The sequence below is a fragment of the Zea mays genome, chromosome 3, assembly GCF_902167145.1.
Source record: "Zea mays cultivar B73 chromosome 3, Zm-B73-REFERENCE-NAM-5.0, whole genome shotgun sequence".
Lineage (NCBI taxonomy): Eukaryota > Viridiplantae > Streptophyta > Magnoliopsida > Poales > Poaceae > Zea > Zea mays.
Window position 1 is genome coordinate 199,560,285 of NC_050098.1, and position 18,784 is coordinate 199,579,068.

Genomic DNA, 18,784 nt, shown 5'->3' on the forward strand with positions numbered 1-18,784 from the left:
GCAGTCGTATCCTGTCTTGCTTCAGATCCGACTAAAGTGTCTTCGGGCCCTCAGCCGAAGGAAGACTACGAAATTAAAAAGATGGCTGAAGATATTATGGACGAAGTCGTTAACCGGCTCCTGAATGAGGCTGCAGAAGTCGTTTTGAGAGAAGATTAAGTATTTTTGTAAAAACTTCTGAAATGTAATATAGTGTAACATGTTGTAACCCAAAATGTAATATACCTATTTTTGTTACTCAATTCTTTACGATGCATGAAACTTTACGTACCGCTTTTGAGTCTTTGACGAAAAAACACCTTCCCTTCTTTTCATGCTTCGTGAAGAAGAACTTTTCTTTGTCACAACAATATCCAATGTTCTGATGAATAATATCCAGGCTTCGTGAAAATATTTTCCGAAGCTACATTTCCGAAGATCAATGATGTATCTTTTTGTGACTATGATTTCTCTCTTTCAAAGCGTTCTTCTGTAGATTAATAATGTATCCACCACTTATGCCATGTGCAAAATGATGTATGATGCTTATGCTATGCGAGATGATGTGATGATGTTATGTTATGTGAGATGATGTTTATTCCGAAGATACATACACATCCCTGCAATAAAACACAATCTTTTATAAGCCTCCCTTAGGAGCTTCTTCGCCTTTTACTTCAGCGGAATCAGCGTTTATTTTTCGCTGTAAGCCTCCCTTAGGAGCTTCTTCGCCTTTTACTTTCAGCGGTATTCGCGTTGACTTTTCGCGCTTCGCCTTTTACTTAGGCGGTATCAGCGTTGACTTTTCGCTGTATGCTCTGCATTCCCTTTGGAACGACTTTGGAGCAGAAAACTTACACTGCGCTCCTTTTGGAACGACTTTTTGTGACTTCGGCAAACTTACTCTGCGTTCCGTAGAACGACTTTTTGTTGCTTCGAAGAATTTTCGATAGTTCGAAGGTCCTTTTATTATCACAAGCCTGTGAAGAAAACATATTTTTCTTGTAGGAATCAACGAAACTAATTACATGAAACCTAAACAATGTCCTTTATTACAGAAAATAAAACTGAATGAAAAAGATTGTTATTAAGGTAGGATATTTGTCAATAGATGTGCTTTGACTCTGGCACAGTGCTATTGACTGTACGAGCTTCGGACTGCTCTCTGAAATCCCTCTGGTGTGGAGCATACTGGCTCCCTTCTGGCTGCTGGCCTTGTTGCAACGGAGGTGGAGGCGGAGGCTGTTGCCAGGAAGCTTGAGGCTGACTCGCCGAAGCAACAGAAACTGCAGGATGGTTGCCCACATATTCTGGGATGTAGGGCGAATGATACGAAGCTGTATGCATGACCTGCTTCGGTTGAGCTTGTTGTGCTGCGGCTTCAGCTATTTCCTTTTGCTTCTGAATGGTAACATGGCACATCCTGGTAGTATGGCCCTTGTTCTCACCGCAGAATAAGCAAAAGATTCTTCTCGGTTGATCTCCAAATCTTCCTCCAAAGCCCCTGGCACCTCTGCCTCTTGGAGCTGGTGGTCGGAAGGAGCTTTGCTGTTGCCCCGAAGCCTGTGAGGAGCATTGTGGCCTTTGCTGTTGGCCTCCTCTGTCATCATTTTGTGTAGAGTTATGAATTGATCTCACGTGCCTCGGGTAGAACCTCCCTCCGAAGCCCCTGGTCATTTCAGAAAACCTGAAAGCCTCCTCCCTTCTTTGGCGAAAATCATTATCGGCCCGAATGTACTCGTCCATCTTCTGGAGAAGCTTCTCCAAAGTTTGAGGAGGCTTCCTGGCGAAGTACTGAGCTGACGGACCTGGCCGAAGCCCCTTGATCATGGCCTCGATGACAATTTCATTGGGCACCGTTGGTGCCTGTGCCCTCAAACGCAAGAACCTTCGGACATACGCCTGAAGGTATTCTTCATGATCCTGAGTGCACTGGAACAGAGCCTGAGCAGTGACCGGCTTCGTCTGAAATCCTTGAAAGCTAGTTAACAACAAGTCCTTCAGCTTCTGCCATGAAGTGATCGTTCCTGGTCGAAGGGAGGAATACCAGGTTTGAGCAACACTTCTGACAGCCATAACGAAAGATTTGGCCATGACTGAAGCATTGCCACCATACGAAGACACTGTTGCTTCGTAGCTCATCAAAAACTGCTTCGGGTCTGAGTGGCCATCGAATACGGGGAGCTGAGGCGGCTTGTAGGACGGAGGCCAAGGTGTAGCCTGCAGCTCAGCGGACAGAGGAGAAGCATCATCAAAAACAAAATTCCCATGATGGAAATTGTCATACCAGTCATCTTCGTTGGGAAAACCCTCCTGATGAAGGTCTTGATGCTGAGGCCTTCGGTGTTGCTCATCCTGAGCAAGATGACGAACTTCTTCAGAGGCTTCGTCTATCTGCCTCTGCAGTTCAGCTAGCCTGGCCATCTTTTCTTTCTTCCTCTGTACTTGTTGATGAAGCATCTTCATATCTCTGATTTCTTGATCTATCTCGTCCTCTGGTGATGTCGGACTGACAGCCTTCCTTTTCTGGCTTCGGGCCTCCCGCAGGGAGACTGTCTCCTGATTGTGGTCCAGTGGTTGCAGAACTGCAGCCCCAGTCGCTGAAGCCTTCTTCGGCGCCATAACGAAGGTTTATGATCGCCGAAGGTGTTCAAAAAACTCAGAGTGGAGGTGAGTTCACCGGAGGTGGGCGCCAATGTTGGGGACTTGTTCTCAAGTGCTATGAATTAAGAACAAGGCAACATAAAAAATGTTAATCGTTAAAGTCCTTCGTCCTCCGAAGCATTATTTCCCTTAGGATGTAATGGCTTGCGGACGAAGGTTATGAAGGACATACCTTCATATATTCATTGAACAGTGGCGAAGGACGAAATATAAAGAATATAAGAGACAACATGAACAATCATATATTATTATCGAGCATAAACAAAAACATTTGTTGAATGACAAGTGTACCTTCAATCGGAAGGAGATGACAATACAAGCGTGACGCAAAAAGCGAATGCTAAGTCAACGTGAACAGTACGGGGATACTGTTCACCTATTTATAGGCACGGGACACAGCCCATACAAAATTACATTCATGCCCTTCACATTTGATAATAATTCTATAGTAGTCTATCGAGGTCTGAATAGCCTTTTCATCTTTAAGTCGGTTCCACTCTTTGCTGTCACGCCGAAGCTTTCCTGCTCGCACCTTCGGCGCTGTATCAACCTTCGTATTATTCTGGTCTACTGCAATGCCGACTCTAGTCCGAGGATACCTGTTCACACATTGTACTCCAGAAATACTGTTAAATCCTGTTTTTGAGGACCTTCGGATGCCGAAGGTCCCCAACAATCAGTCCATGCAGTATGCATGCACCCATCGAGAGACGACCCACCAGCAACAGGAGTTGGTAAAACTAGGTTTGTTATTTAGTCTACGCATATATCATGCATGCATGAGCATGACGCTTACGTGACACCAAAATTGACGACGACCGGCCCACTGCACGGCTAGCTAGCTAGCTTGGTCGCCGGTCCGGCCGGCGCCAAGCATTGATTAATTTACTCGCGGGAGATCTGAGACAAAGATGCTCTCTGTGTACGTTTGCCGGATGCTTGCGATCGATGGCCAAACGACGACGAGGCGCGGTCCGCTGCAATTTGCGCCAAGAATATGCGTGCACTAGCTTATCTAACTAGCTAGGGGGAATCCCCAACCTCCTATAGACCGATTGATTATTGATTAGTTTAACTATGCACATCTCGTCTCGTCCTTAATGCTTGCTCAATCTATCTGGACATGAATTGCCGCTGCTGGCTGGAGGAACATAGAACAATATAAATAAGTATTGCAGCTGATCGAGCAGAGGAGGCGTTCAATTCGTGTGGGGGTTGGGTTGGCCGGCCGGAGACTGATGGAGTTGGACTAGCCAAGCGAGAGCACCTTTGTTACGTCCGGACTGATTGGTGCCGTCTGTCCCGTCACGTACGAAAGCAACCGCGGATCTGATCGGCTGTCAACTCTGGCGGAAGAGAGAGAGAGAGAGAGAGAGAGAGAGAGAGTGAGAGAGAGAGAGAGAGAACAGGGTCCCGTACGTACGTCCCGCCGAGTCCAACGGCGCGTCAAATAAGTGCAGTTTGTTTGCGGGACGAGTGCTCGGTCGGCAAGCAAGGAGCAAATGCGGGAACGAAAGGGACGGACAGATGGATAGATGCATGAATGGATGCTAGTCTCCTCGTCGATGTGCCTTTCTGGTGGTGCTGGCTTTCAATCAGCTCATGTCTTGTGCACGCGCCCGATCGATCCACCAAAGCAGTAGCAGCAGCGCGCGGCAGCCGGCAGTGGGGTATGTATGCGCAGCATCAGCTCATGTCTGCACGAATTTCGAGATGCTTTTTAGTTTGTTTTTTCTTATATCTTCTAAATAAAAGATTTAATCATCGAATTGATTTTATATCTATGTTTCTGATATTTTTGCGAATAAAATTAGACCACACGTGATGTATAAATTTGAAGATTTATTTATACAATTTTGTCTAGTACATTGTACACGTCCTGACACAGACAACCAAACAGTAGATGTATTTGACTTGAATGTACCAATACAAACAATCAAACAAAAGCCTATCACGCACGGATCTAGCATGTGCTGAAGGAGCCAAACTGCTCACCATACATCAGTAACCAATCACATGGTATGTGTCCGCGCTCTAACATGTCAACATAGATGGATTGCATATTTATGTACTACTTCCTCTGTTTCTTTTTATTAGTCGCTGGATAGTACAAAATTGCACTATCCAACGACTAATAAAAAGAAACGGAGGGAGTATATATATACTACGTACGTGCAGTGGTATTTTATTAGCTGGACACCTGCTGATTCAACGGCGGCGTGCTTAGTAGATGAGTAGATGGCTACCATTGATTAGGTTATCCCGTCTGATCAGACCCTAATGCACGCGTAGCTTGACTTGGTGGGGAGGGCTGTCGGCGACATTCATTCTTCCCTTGTGGGGCGCGCGGATCGGTCGAGTACGTCTGGTTTTGACCCTGATCGAGCATTATTTTCAGCGACATGCAGTGAGAGTTGATTTCGGGGCAGTTGAGCGAGACGGGCGCTGCAAATAGTAAATAAATAAATAAATGCTCATGCATGCATGTGTGTGTGAGTGATTTCGATGAGCTCGAAGCCCGGGAACGAAGTCGCCGTAGAATCGTAGTAGTACGTACGTACTGTAGTTGACAGGGTGTATTACTATCTTGTTTTTGGTAGCAGATCCAAGGGCTTGCTTCATCTCTTTCTCTACGACGACGACGACGACGACGACTGATCAGCTAGCTGGCGTTGCTTCTATTAAGCTGTACTCAATTAACCAGGTCGATTACCATGCATTATACTATATATGTATGATGCTAGCTGCCTAGTTTTTCACCACAAAGGTCATGGCTGGGTCCGACACAGCCCTAGTGGGATTAGTTATTGGAGCCAGTGTTACATGAAACAGCGACATGCATGATGGTAATGTTGTCAGGCGTGACTCTGCATATGTTATGTATATGTACGCTTTTGTTTGCACAGACAAGGAAAGACCCCATAGTATGTATGTTTTACTTGTCGACAGGGGAGGATCAATTCAAAACGCGTATATAATCGTCTCTTTTGGAACTTAGTGGTGGGTTGTTTCTAAGAGGTAGCAGACAGATCGAGCTAGCTCTGCTTGGTTAGTTGCTGGACTTTCAGTAAACTGGAGCAGCGCACGGCTAGCTCCATTTGATTATATTTGTAGCATAGCACGCACCATCTCAGCTTATAGAGAGAGATGCCGGTGGACTATTATGCCCCCCGGTCGACACTACTCCTGATTCTCGAGCGGGAGAGCGCATGCATGCATGTGTAGCCTAGCCTCCTCTCTAGTAAAGTAGATGAAGTCCGCGCGACGCGACGCAACCCGACCCGTAGACGGGCATAGCTACTTGCTACTTGTGTAGGCCATGTTGGGGCTGCATGCGGACCGAACCCAACAGGCCCACGAGAAAGGAGGCCGACCGAACGACCGAACCCGCGTCGCTCACTCCATCCCATGCATGCCCGGCCGGCCTCTGCTCCGCCGAGCTGTATATGTAGGTAGGTAGCCACGCGCGACGCGACGATGCCCGGCCGCGCGCTACACTACACGGCTACGCTAGCTAGCTCGTCGATCCAGCACACCGACCGACCGGTTCATCGATCACGGCGTCACCCGTTGTTGTTCATATCCACCCGTGCATCCCCCCACCCCCCCCCCCCCCCCCGGCCGTGCGCAACGTACCGACGGATCGATGGCCGCGCGTGGACGCATGGCGTGGGTCGCCGGCATCCCCGGCCTGGAGAGCGACGCCGACGCGGTCGACCAGCCGCTTCCTTGGGCACACGCTTTTCGGCGCGCGGCCGGCGAGATCTCGACACGCACGCGAGGCTCCAACGGAACACGGTCGTGTACGTGTTAGGTGTAACAGTGGGTTGGTGACCGTGATCCTTCCTTCCTGCTGCCCGATTGACCGCGCACTCGAGATCTCATCTAATGCGCCGTCAAATCCTGAGACTTTTCGAGCTCCGGCTGATGAAGCTACGGCGGCCTACTACGAGCCGAAAAGCCTGAGACGGAGCGTGGAGCGGGAGGGGACAGCACGGCTCTGTGTCCATCCGACCCGATCGACCGAGGGACACCAGCTGCCAGCGGGATGGCACGCGAACGACCATCTCGTCCTGTACCAGTACCACTCCGCTTCTAGTTGTATGCCTACTTATTGGCTCTGTGCTCCGCGTGTCATCTGACGACAAGATTGGTCCAACACGAGTCAATGGACTGTTCCCAGGAGTCGAAGCTGTCCTGGTGTGGGTGGTGACAATGACTTGGCCCTGACTCCCGAGCGAGCGAGCGAGTGATCGGCCACACGACACCGCCGGCTGCATCGGTCGGTGTCATCTCGGTTGTTTTCGCCATCACACGAGAGACACATGCTCCGGTAGAGAAACCTAATCAAAAGTTATATCCACCAGGAAATCGCACACGACGACGTACATGCATATCTTTCTTTCGTCTGCTATTCATAAAACCTTTTTTTCTTCCTTTTTTTTTAACGACAGGACTTCACGAGGTCGTCTCACATGCCCTGAGACGCGACGGTCTCCAGCTTCATTCAGGTCAGGTCCGGGCCATCGTTTCTGTTCGCACAAACTCCGTTCTCGTACTGCCAGCCGATCAGGGAACCGTGCCTTGACCATCCGGGATTGACTCGAAACTCTGCTCCAATTTGCGCCCTGGACACGCGACATCGAAGCCCGGAAACACCAATCAGCACGAACGATCTGTCGACGACTCGGAGATGGACGGCCTATCTGTTCGCCGGAACAAAATATATACTAGTAGTAAACAGACGGCTCTTTCATTTGGTCCAAAACCGCCGGCTGCTCTTCGATTCCGTGAGCCGGCGGCCGGCTTCTTCGTGTGGGAAGGCAAAGCTGCGTTTCTTGCCTTCCGTTCATTGATTCATTCCATGCTGAATCCTGATTGTCTGCGAGCTCTGCTGCATCGGCCGACTTCTTCGGCTTCAAGCTGTACCTCCAGCGCAGCGTGGCGTGGCCTACCTCCAATCTACTGATGGGACGTCATCATGTGCTCCTGACCTGCCCTTCCTTGGTCGCCAATTCTCTTCCGCTCAAAGCCACGGCGAGGCGTGCCCGTCAGCTGTGTTGACTTCGCACGGAGGAGGAACGGCAGCCAGTTGGCATTGGCATCTTTTATCGCTACCCGGCGAGGCGATGCCGTGCTGCGCTCACCACTGTTTCTGGCCTCACAACCAAGAGTTGCGTGCTGTGTGCTCTGCTCACCACTGTTTCTGCGCTGCTGGTTGCTGTGATTGTGTTTTGCCATCACAAACTTCCCCTCCTCTTCCTCTCAAACGGGAAGCCTGGCAACTGCAGTTAGCTATCTTCACAGGATTCTCTCCGTCACGTAATTTCCTCACGCGCTACCTCTCGTGGAACACAGGTACCAGAACGGGCGCCAGAACAGCAATGCGCATCCGTTACGGTGCATGGCCCAGAGAGATGAGTCCTAACACGGAGCAACCGTTCCGAACTGACCAAGCCACCTCAGGTCAGCTGTTAACAACACGACGAGCATACCAGGACATGCATACGCGACCACAAAGGGCGAGCCCGGTCTTGCCGAGAGAGGAGCTACATAATACTAGGCTCTGTTCGTTTAGTCCAGATTGGAGGCCGGAACCATTCCAACTCATCAAGCTAATACAAATTTGTGAACTATTCCAATCCGGAACCAATCCAGTAAAGCATTCTGGAAGAACCGAACGGGCACTAAAGGAAACACTCGAGCATGCGGCAGTGTTTGCCTATGGGCATTATAGTACAGAACGGGACTGGACAAAGCGACGAAACTGTCAGGCAGCATTATGGTAGGTCTCAACACTTTTAGCATGGCACAGTATGCTCTCGGCGTTTCAACATAATCAATGACGACTCCGCCCAGCTCAGCGGGCGAAAGGCCCAGAGAACAAAAGCTGTTCGCTGAAGTTGGGTCTCTCAACAGCCAGTTCCGTGACTACACAAAGCTCATGCTCATGTCGTGCCAAGATAAGCATTAGCTAGGAGTTACATTCGCATCTTGATGAATTGCGTGTGGGCAGACCTGCACGTTCTTTTTTTCACAAGGCATGGGAACATGGGAACCTAGTTCAAAAGCAAGCCCCCCCAACCCAACCCCCAAAAGTCCGTACAAATCTGACATACCTGGTCGAACAGGCAAAGGGAGCCTCTCCTTTAGAGACTTGACTGGTTTTTCATCTCGCAAGAATGGTCGGTTTTTTACCCTGACACCCACGCAACGACACTGCCCAGGGATTTCTCGGATCATGTTCCTTGTCTGATTTCTTTCAAGTATAAAGTCCCCAGGCCTAAAATCTTTAGGTTCGAGAACTTCTGGCTTCATTTTGAGGAATTTATGACTGTCTTTTAACATTCTTGGACTGCCCAGCCAACTCTTGCAGACAAAGCGAAAAACTTAACAGCAAAATTCAAGTACACCAGAAAGATTCTCAAGGATTGACAGCGGTCTCTGCCAAATATTGATAAAACAGTGAGACAAATTAAGTTGCTTATAGAGTTCATTGACATTATTGAGGAACATCGCGATCTTTCGATTGAAGAATGGAATTTCCGAGAGCTTCTACAATCCAAAAATGTTGACCTGCTCCAAATTCAGAAAACCTATTGGAAACAACGAGCTTCCATCAATTGGGTCACCAAGGGGGATATTTGCTCTAGATTTTTTCATGCTCATGCAACGGTAAAGCATATGCGTAATTCAATTGCGCTGCTCTCTGATGACAGTGGGTCATTCTTTTCAGATCATGACATGAAAGCTAGCCTTCTGTGGAATGTCTTCAAATGTCGCTTGGGTTCTTCTGACTTTTCGAAAAATGTTTTTGACCTCTCTGGCCTGATTATGTTGCAAGAGGGCTTACATTGGTTAGAGGAGCCTTTCACAAAGCAAAAAATCGACAGCATTGTTGCAGCTCTCCCCTCCGACAAATCGCCGGGGCTCGACGGGTTTAACACCAATTTCTCAAAAAGTGTTGGCCGGTCATTTCTCATGATTTCTACGACTTATGTGAGCAATTTTATCAGGGGATGTCTGTCTTCGAAGTATTAATGGTTCTTTTATTGTTCTGATTCCGAAGAAGGAGAATGCTCAATTGATGGGAGATTTTAGGCCAATTTCGCTTCTAAATAATAGCATGAAAATCATCACTAAGTTGCTGACCAATCGTCTTCAGACAGTGATGACCTTCTTTGTTCACAAAAATCAATATGGCTTCATCAAAGGTAGAACCATCCAGGACTGCCTGGCTTGGGCTTATGAATACATCCATTTGTCATGTTTCCAAAAAAGAAATCATCGTGCTCAAGCTAGACTTTGAAAAGGCCTTTGACACAGTAGAGCATGATCTGATCCTTCAGGTGCTGTCCTTCAGATGATTTGGGCCCAAATGGCTGGGCTGGATTAGGGATATCCTCCATTCTGGCACGTCCTCGGTCCTCCTTAATGATGTGCCAGGCAAATCTTTTCATTGCAAGCGTGGGGTAAGACAAGGAGACCCCCTTTCGCCTCTTTTATTCGTTCTAGCGGCAGATCTGCTTCAAAGTATAATCAATAAGGTGAGACAGCATGGCCTTCTCCAGCTGCCCCTCACTGAGAACTGTGGTCAAGATTTCCCGATTGTTCAATATGCTGACGACACTCTCTTGATTTTGGAAGCTTGCCCCAGACAATTATTTTTCCTCAGAGAAGTTCTAAACTCTTTTGCTACCTCGACGGGTCTCAAAGTGAATTATCGTAAATCAAGTATGTACCCAATCAATGTTTGCCCAGCGCGGTTGGAGATTCTAGCCAGAACTTTAAACTGTCAGACAGGATCTATGCCTTTCACTTACCTTGGTGTCCCTCTAGGCCTATCAAAACCCAGAATCTGCCACCTTTTACCACTTATTCAAAGGATTGAAGGGAGACTGTCATTTACTTCTGCTCTCCTCTCCCAGGTCGGAAGATTGGAGGTAGTTAACTATGTTTTCTCTGCTCTCCCGACTTTCCTGATGAGCACGCTGAAAATTCCTGCCTCCACTGTCAAAAGGATTGATGCCTTCCGGAGGCATTGTCTCTGGAGAGGAAATGATGTGAACTCAAACAGATCAGCTCTTGCTGTTTGGAGCATAATTACTCAGCCAAAGCACAATGGGGGCCTTGGGGTGGTCAGGTTGGAGACGCAAAACAAGGCCTTGCTTTTGAAATTTGTGCATAAGTTCTTCAACAAACATGACTTACCTTGGGTTAACCTGGTCTAGAACAACTACTACAGGACAGACAGACTTCCTAGTTGTTCAAATATTGGTTCCTTTTGGTGGAAAAGCCTGCTTAGTCTAGTCCAAGATTTCAAGGGCTTGGCAGCCCCAACCATTGGCAATGGGAGAACTATTCTTTTCTGGGAAGATCTGTGGAACAAGGGCATCCCGGCTCAGCAATACCCGGAATTATTTTCATTTGCTTGCAACACCAAACTCTATCAAAGAAGCTAAGCAAAAAGAGCATCTCCTTGAGATTTTTCAGCTCCCTCTGTCTATGCAAGCCTACGAGCAGTATCTTGAACTAAACGAGACCTAGGGACAAATCACAGTGACCAACGCTAAGGACACTTGGAAGCTCATTTGGGGATCTGAAATCTTCTCTACGAAGCAGACTTACAAGCATTTGATGGGTCAGTCTCAAGTTCATCAGATTTACAGATCGCTCTGGAAGAACAAATGTCAACCTAAGCATAAAGTCTTTTATTGGCTATGGCTAAAAAATAGGCTCAACACAAGGAATATGCTTAGGAGGAAGAACATGACTCTTGAGTTTTACACCTGCGAGAACTGCATCTGCCAGAAGGAAGAAACTTTTTATCATCTATTCCTCAGGTGCAACTTCGCGAAGGCCTGCTGGCACTCAATCGGTCTGATTCCACCTAGAATTGTTAATCCAGAGGAGGCTGCGGCAAACCTAAAACAGCAACTCAATGTCCCATTCTCTATGGAGGTTATTATTCTCATGACTTTGAGCATTTGGAAGTGCCGCAATGCTTGGCTTTTTCAAAACAAAGATCCAACGGTGCAACATTGCAAGCAGGAGTTTGCAAATGAATTGCTCCTTGTCATTCACAGAGCTTTGGGTAGATTTGATTCTGCCATCCCGACTTGGCTTCAACAATGGCAGTAGAAAACAATGGCAGTACAAACTCTCCCTAACCCCCTGTAATTTGTCTTCTTGTTTGTTCTAAACTTTGTTTTCTTTTCAAATTTTAAATAAAATTTTCAGTAGGGGCCCTCCCCTCCTGTTCTATCAAAAAAAAGGTTCCCTTGCTCTTTGGTTTAGTTCAAACTGGAATCTTAGGTGCCACCTTTATGCTTCAGACTTATCTGTGGATCTCAGTTTTCTGTTCATGTTGTCAAGATAACCCTGTTCAGTAATGGATCGTCGTCAGTGTCACTAAAGCAGCTTCAGATGACTTTAACTGAATAAACTATGTACCATCTGTCACGAAGAGTTGAAAAACATGAAATCTGCAGCAGTAACGCAAAGTCACCCTGGTACTTAGGAGTACGCACCTGGAGTATACAGACTGCAGCAAATTTGTCTGTCATTGTTTTGGCATCGTCCAAGTCTTTTAGATTCAGGGGATGCAAGAGGGCTTCTACACACTGCGGAAAACCACAAGGAGATCAAATGATCAATCAAAGAGCTCCACTAATGAAATGAAGAACTTCAAAGAGAGATGGGAGGAGAGTAAAAACGTGTGCATAGAAGGAGCAGCACTATTAACGAATCTGATACCATGCCTATAGCATGTTACAACAATGTAATGTAACGTAGCATCCACATTCAGCAGAAAAAATGCACTTTCCACCTATTAATCCTGTTTCTCATGTATCAGCAAGAAATTTCCGAGAAGAAAACAGAGTTCACCTTTGAGGTGAAATTTTCATCCCAATATGCGTAGGGCAGATCATCAAGTTTCCCTGTTTTACAAAGTTCCCCAGCAAGACTTACTTGGATTGCCTGATTTACAGACAAAAGAGAACATTAAAAAAAAGATTAAGTAGAACAAACGGGAATTGTACATGAGCATGGGCACTTTACACTTGCACAAGGTTGACCATAGATTTTGAATGGATAGCCCACAACGAACCCAGCTATGGAATACATCGAAACCTATCCCAATAAACAAAGTTGGCATTGGTGATTACATCTTTCATTCCAATTAAACATAAACTAAAGCAACAACTATAGAGCTGCAACCAATCAGTTAAAAATGCTGATCTACGTATAGAACTTAGCATTACTACAAATAAATTGCAGTGCCAACTGCCAAACCTAAATATTTCGGGGCAATAAATGAAACCAAAATGAATTTAATAAAAGAGAATGATGGTGTGATGCACAACCATTCGTTATGAAAAGATGCTGTATAGCATATTGAGTACTCAATCTAAGGACCGACTTTTGATATATCCAAAATTTATATGATACCAGAAACTGAACAGGTATTTTCAACATACCAATGTTTTGAAATCATCTGCCATCAAGTTGATGTTTGTTTTTGTCCGACACAAAACACTGCAAGATTCATTCAATAAGGATCTTAGCCACAGATAATGATACATGTCCTTTTCTAACAAGTACATGAATGTAAACTATCGTCTGAATTGCAGTTGTTACATTTTTTTCACAAGATATAGATTTGGCTATAAAGAAACTAAGTAGATTTTAGGAATATAGCCAATATCCATAAAACAACAAATTATCTTGTTGAGCTTGTAATCTGAATCTTCTCAGACTTAACTTTGTGACAGCAACAGAGGCAATTATTGCAAAACTCCAGGCAAGTACACAAGGGACAAGGAAAGGAAGATATTCGAATCTTCTCAGACTTAACTGTGTGACAGCAACAGAGGAAATTGTTACAAAACTCCAGAGAAGTACACAAGGGATAAGAGAAAAAAGGTTTAGACTAAAACACCCTATCAGATATATAGTCTGACCTGCTTGACCCAGCCTGATTGAGCAAAGGGAAAACGGATGAAGGTCGGGTGTAACAGACTCGCACAGTTTACCAAATCTATGTTATACATGAGAAAAAACAAATACACAGATGGATCAGTAGCCATGTTTATCTTGTACTGTTAAATGTCTAGCAGTGTTTTCTGAGTACCTGCATCTCTATTTCTAATCTACTACACATAGGGATGAGTACACTTGTGGTCCTTGAATCAAATATATATGTAAAGAAATCAAATTCCACAGAATATTGGAGTCTTCCATTTACCCAACCAATATGATAATTTATACTTTTCATTTTTATTATTCATGCAGTTTTAAACAATTGATGCAAATAAAGTGGTTGAGTAGACCAAATGCATTCCATAGGATGTTGTTGCATATCCTTTCCCCACCAATTCAGAGGTGCATACACAATATCCAAAAGAAGATCATAATAGGATAGCACCACATCTACCACCCGACAATTCACACCATTTCTGTCGCTTTAATATGCAGAATACAAATAAAACACCTCGATCCAATCATTGAATACTATCTTGACTAAGTTTACATATGAATTGGTACCACTGCAATTTAAGCGGGCCAAAAAAAATTTGGACTGAAATAATTTAAGGAGGCCAATTGGCCAAAAAACGTTTTTGCACACACATTCATATTTCAACCTGCATCTGCATCTTGAGATGGCACATATGAGCTTATGTTGGATTACCACAGTGAGTACACAAGTTAACATAGGAAGAAAATCAAATCCTCTAAACATAGCACTTATCGCAGCGAGCACAGTGTGCCGCGGGCAGCAGTTGTTGGAGGTGCTTACCTCAGAGGCATAGCGACCCTGTTCTTCTCATCGGAGATGGCCACCCCGACGTACTTGCTGCCGACGTCGAGCCCCAGCAGCCGAGCCGCCTTATTCTTCGACCCGACCTCCAGAACCTTCCGAAATAGCTCCTCCGCTTGCAGCAGCCTCATCGCATACCTCCGCCGGAAAAATGCAGTGGGCGATAGGTTCGGGGCGACGGCGAGCGCGGACGGCAGTGGCGGCGGAGTTAGGGGAAGGGGGATGCAGACAAGTGAAGGAACTGAAACTACCGATTTGGACGGCCTAGATTAGTAGGATAAACGATCTGATGGCAGATGGACAACGGCAAGTACGAACTGGATGCCCAACCGGCCACCGCATTAGACAACGAGAAATTTGTATTTTTGACACTCTAAACAAGTGACTTTGCATAATTGACACTTCAAAGATTGACACCGTAAATTTAACCCCACAAGATTGACATATTGATTTACTTGACATTTTATCCTTTTAATAATTTTCTTTTTCTTTTTTTCTACATCCTAGATTTTTAAAGGACCAATCTACCCTTATTCTACATTTCGTATAGATAGACGCAAGCTCTCTCCCACACAACAACAAAAGGGAATCACACAAATATAGTTGTCGCCGGCAGAGAGGTGGTCGACCTCGCCGAGGATGTCACCCTAGTCGTCGCCTCCCTCCTTCAAGTTGGTGCCCTCCCTCTCACTCGCTCCCTGAAATATCCTTCTCGCTCACTCCACTAGCTATCAAACGCAGCACAAGTATGTGTGTGCTCGGCTGCTGCTCGAGCCCATGTTGCTTCCATAGCTGCTCATGGAGGAAAAGGTGGCTCAGCGTCATGGCTCACTGTTTTTCTTTTTCTTTAGATGTCGTATTTGGCTCTAGTGCACAGACCAAGAAGAAAATTATGAATCCTTCTAGTTTTATGTTTCATCCAGTTCATATTTTAGTTAGCTTTATGTTTTAATAAAATCATAGCTTGAATCATTGATGTATGCAACTTCATTTGTAGAAACACTCAGATGGATTGTTCTGGTGATTGTAGTAGCAGCAGCAGCTATAGTTGGGATTCAGACTATGTACTATCGGACTAAAGGTTTAGAAAAGGAGAAATGAACAACTTGAGGTGAGTTACTAATAGCACTAAAATAACTCTCTTGTTCTAGATAGTTAAATGAACTATGGGTTACATTCGAACTGCATAAGGTAACAATAACATGCATGTCCTGTTATCCTCATGCATAACAGCCATGGCAATTAAACTTGTGGCATTAAAGACACAACTATTCCAATTTGTAGTTTTCTCTTGGGAATCATCTTTTTTGGTGGAGCTGCAATAGGCATCTTTTGTGGAGTAGTGGTGCTAGCATGTGAAGAGCTGCCATCACTCAGCAAGAATGCAAGACGATTGCATACATACGTGCTTTACAATTAATTAAATATTTCTTATTCTCGTTTGTCCATTGATGAACACAGATATATGTGTGATTGGAAATTACCTTCTAGTCACAATGCCTAGACTGTCTTGTAGTATTTGTTCTCTAGTTGGCTTTTGTGGCGTGCTAGATTCATCAGACTAATTTTTGTATTGTTCATTCTAGGCTTCCTCTTCCTGCACCTAAATAAAATAAGAACTCATAGTTCGAGGACATCGTTTAAGCTTTTATGACAAAATAACACTTGCCTTTTTTGGTTCCATTAAGTGGACACTTGTAACTAGCTTGCCTGTGACCCTTTAAACCACATTTAAGTCAAGTCATTGACCCTCTTATCATTTTCTTCCCCTTACCACCGATGGGAGCGTGTTGTCATCATTGGAACCTTTCTTCTTATGGCCACCCTCGAGACATCCCTTGATCCTTAATTTTCTTTGCCTTCCAACATTTCTCGTACAAAGTGGTGCACCCACAACAAATGGGAGTTGTACTTGTGGCCACTGTGTTTTGTCTGTTAATGGCTCAATCTCTCTCCCATAAGCTGACTTGAATTTGTCCAGTGAGTAACACTCATGCACAAATTGTTCAAGATCTACTCTTTTTTTGATGTTACAAAGGTCAAAACATGCTCACATGGCTTACCGGTGTGCTGCCACTCAAGACAAGTACATGTCTTTTGATTAAGCTTCACAATATGCCTTCCACAATTTTTGCTATTATCCCAAACTTGTGCACTCCAATTAGCGGATTCCACAACTTTCAAGTATCCCAAACCTCTAGTATTTGTCCTCAGCTGAACCATATGCAAGTTAGAATGATACTCAATATTATTTCACCTTTATCGTTTTTCCATCAGCTTGCCTTCTACCAACAATCCTCCAAGGGCATTCTTTACTAGACTTGCAGAATCTTCTAAACCTTTCCTTGGATGACTTCTCTGTGCCTAGCTCAAACTCCTCATTAATAGCAAATTGCCTGACAACCAACCTAAATTCATCCATTGATGGGTACAATGTTCCAAGATCCATTTTTGGTGATCCTTATCATATGTAATCACTACCTCATCTGGTATGGCATCATTAATAGGAATGGCAACATCTTTAGTATTTTCATCTCCCTCCTCACGCATTGTACAACCATTCGGTTCAGCTACCTTTCTCCTCTCATCCTCATCCCTCAAGCCCAAGATCACATATAGCTGATCCTCACTCAATGGTTCAATTCCTCCTTCCTCGTCATGAGTCTCTACTATTTTAAGTTATCCCAATCAACTTATGGGATAGGTGAAGAAGCCTCAAACAACAACAATGGAACATCATTATTGCTCCCCATGGCAACCTCTGAATCTACCCTGCTTGCAACAATTAGGAAAACGTGAAGACATGATTGATTGAATCATAAATGTTCCAATCATAATTTATGAGCAAAGTTGTCCATGTTAATATTGAAACATGATCTTGTTGGTGGTTAACCACGATTCATCACTGTAAATAATACTGCTGAAGGCTGATACTGAAAATATGATTACTAATACCGTCTAGATGACTCAATTGAATCAGGTTCCGTTACACCGCCTACTTGTGGTGGTGACGAAGAATGACGTTTGTGGAGTGGAACTGGGACTGCGAGGGAGAGATCTCGTGCAACTGACAATTCGACGATGGAGATGAATAGTCGTCGATCCAACTTAGCAGCAATGGCATGAAACAACAATCGAGAATAAACCAGCCACCGCGGGGCTTTGACGAGCGCCGCCAGCCAGGCCCCTCTTCCCTCGTGTGCAGTTGTTCGTTGGCGGCGCAAGGCAACGAGACCTTTTTAGCGAGATTGACGGTGGCTGCATATACATGCGATTGTATTGTATTGTACCATACGTTCCTAGGAATGTGGATAGAAGTAGGGATGAAAACGATTTCGGAATTTTTTGGAATTTCGGAAACCGAATTCGAATTTTTTCGATCGGATTCACTGGTAACGGTATTTTTTGAAAACGGGACTGATTTTCGTAATTTTCTATCGGAATCGGCGTGGTGTTTTACCGACCGTTTCCTTCGGTTACCGTTTTTTGTCGGAAATTACCGGATTTGTGTCTCGGAATTTTCCGGAATTGTGTCTCGGATTTTTTCGAAATTGTGTCTCGAAATTTTTCGGAATTTTCCAGCAAGTGATTTTTCGCATCGCCTGTATGTCTCTTGATAAGGATTACTTATTTTTGTATTTTTTGGACGCCTTAAGATTTTTTGGGATAGATGGTGTTGGAAGGCAGTTGATATTAACGATTTGGTCTTTTCCACACACTAGGTTTTATGATTTTTCTGTGAGGTTGTGAAAAACTCTTTATGTGAGAAAAAATATTTCATAAGTAAGCATGTCATGTCAGTTAGATCGGGTGGATATTATGAATTGTGAATATCGAGTATGTGAACTTGTAATCTTTATGAACTTGTTATACTGTGAACTTGTAATATTGTGAACTTGTGATCTTTGTAAACTTTTTATATTATAAATTTGTGATCCTTGTGAACTTGTTATATTATGAATTGTGAACTTGTGGTTTTTGTGATCTTTTATCAACTTTGTTGTATTGTGAAGTTTGATATGTTTACTGATCGTATTTTAGATTTCGGCCGTTACCGGTGTATTTTCCGCACCAAACTTTCGTTTCCGATGTTTCCGAAATACCGATATTGTTTCTGTTTCCGGAGTTACCGTTTTCGATTTTGTTTCCGATAAAATATGAAAACGGTAATGATTTTAGTGTTTACCGACCGTTTTCATCACTAGATAGAAGGGTAAATTAGTCCTTAAAAATCCAGAAAATGGAAAAAAGAGAAATACAACTATTAAAAGAATAAAATGTCAAGTAAATCAATGTGTCAATGTTATTGGGGTTAAATTT

The 18,784-nt window shown here is 44.6% G+C and overlaps 1 protein-coding gene across 2 annotated transcripts; it reads right to left on the reverse strand.

Moving 5' to 3' along the window:
* Positions 1 to 11,024: 11,024 nt before the first annotated feature.
* LOC100217155 (Polynucleotidyl transferase ribonuclease H-like superfamily protein) lies at positions 11,025 to 14,784 on the reverse strand. Of its 2 annotated transcripts, none has more exons than XR_563438.3 (6): positions 14,444 to 14,784; positions 13,125 to 13,684; positions 12,706 to 12,777; positions 12,532 to 12,624; positions 12,174 to 12,266; positions 11,025 to 12,024 (listed from the first exon to the last, which is right to left on the reverse strand). XR_563438.3 is itself a non-coding variant. In NM_001143520.1 (6 exons), the coding sequence occupies exons 1-6, from the start codon at positions 14,593 to 14,595 to the stop codon at positions 11,968 to 11,970; spliced, it is 525 nt and encodes a 174-aa protein (NP_001136992.1). In that variant the 5' UTR covers positions 14,596 to 14,620; the 3' UTR covers positions 11,280 to 11,967. The 2 variants fall into 2 exon arrangements, 1 of the variants encoding a protein (NP_001136992.1); NM_001143520.1 differs by having other exon boundaries at positions 11,280 to 12,024; positions 13,125 to 13,182; positions 14,444 to 14,620.
* Positions 14,785 to 18,784: the final 4,000 nt, after the last annotated feature.

Bases quoted from the DNA above. Each gene is read 5' to 3' on its own strand.
- LOC100217155 (NM_001143520.1), bottom strand. From the start codon at position 14,595: ATGAGGCTGCTGCAAGCGGAGGAGCTATTTCGGAAGGTTCTGGAGGTC. The intron at 12,267-12,531 runs GTGAACTCTGTT...GGTTTTCCGCAG, and splicing joins ATGAAAATTTCACCTCAAAG to TGTGTAGAAGCCCTCTTGCA. The intron at 12,025-12,173 runs GTGCGTACTCCT...ATTACTGAACAG, and splicing joins CTGCAGTCTGTATACTCCAG to GGTTATCTTGACAACATGAA.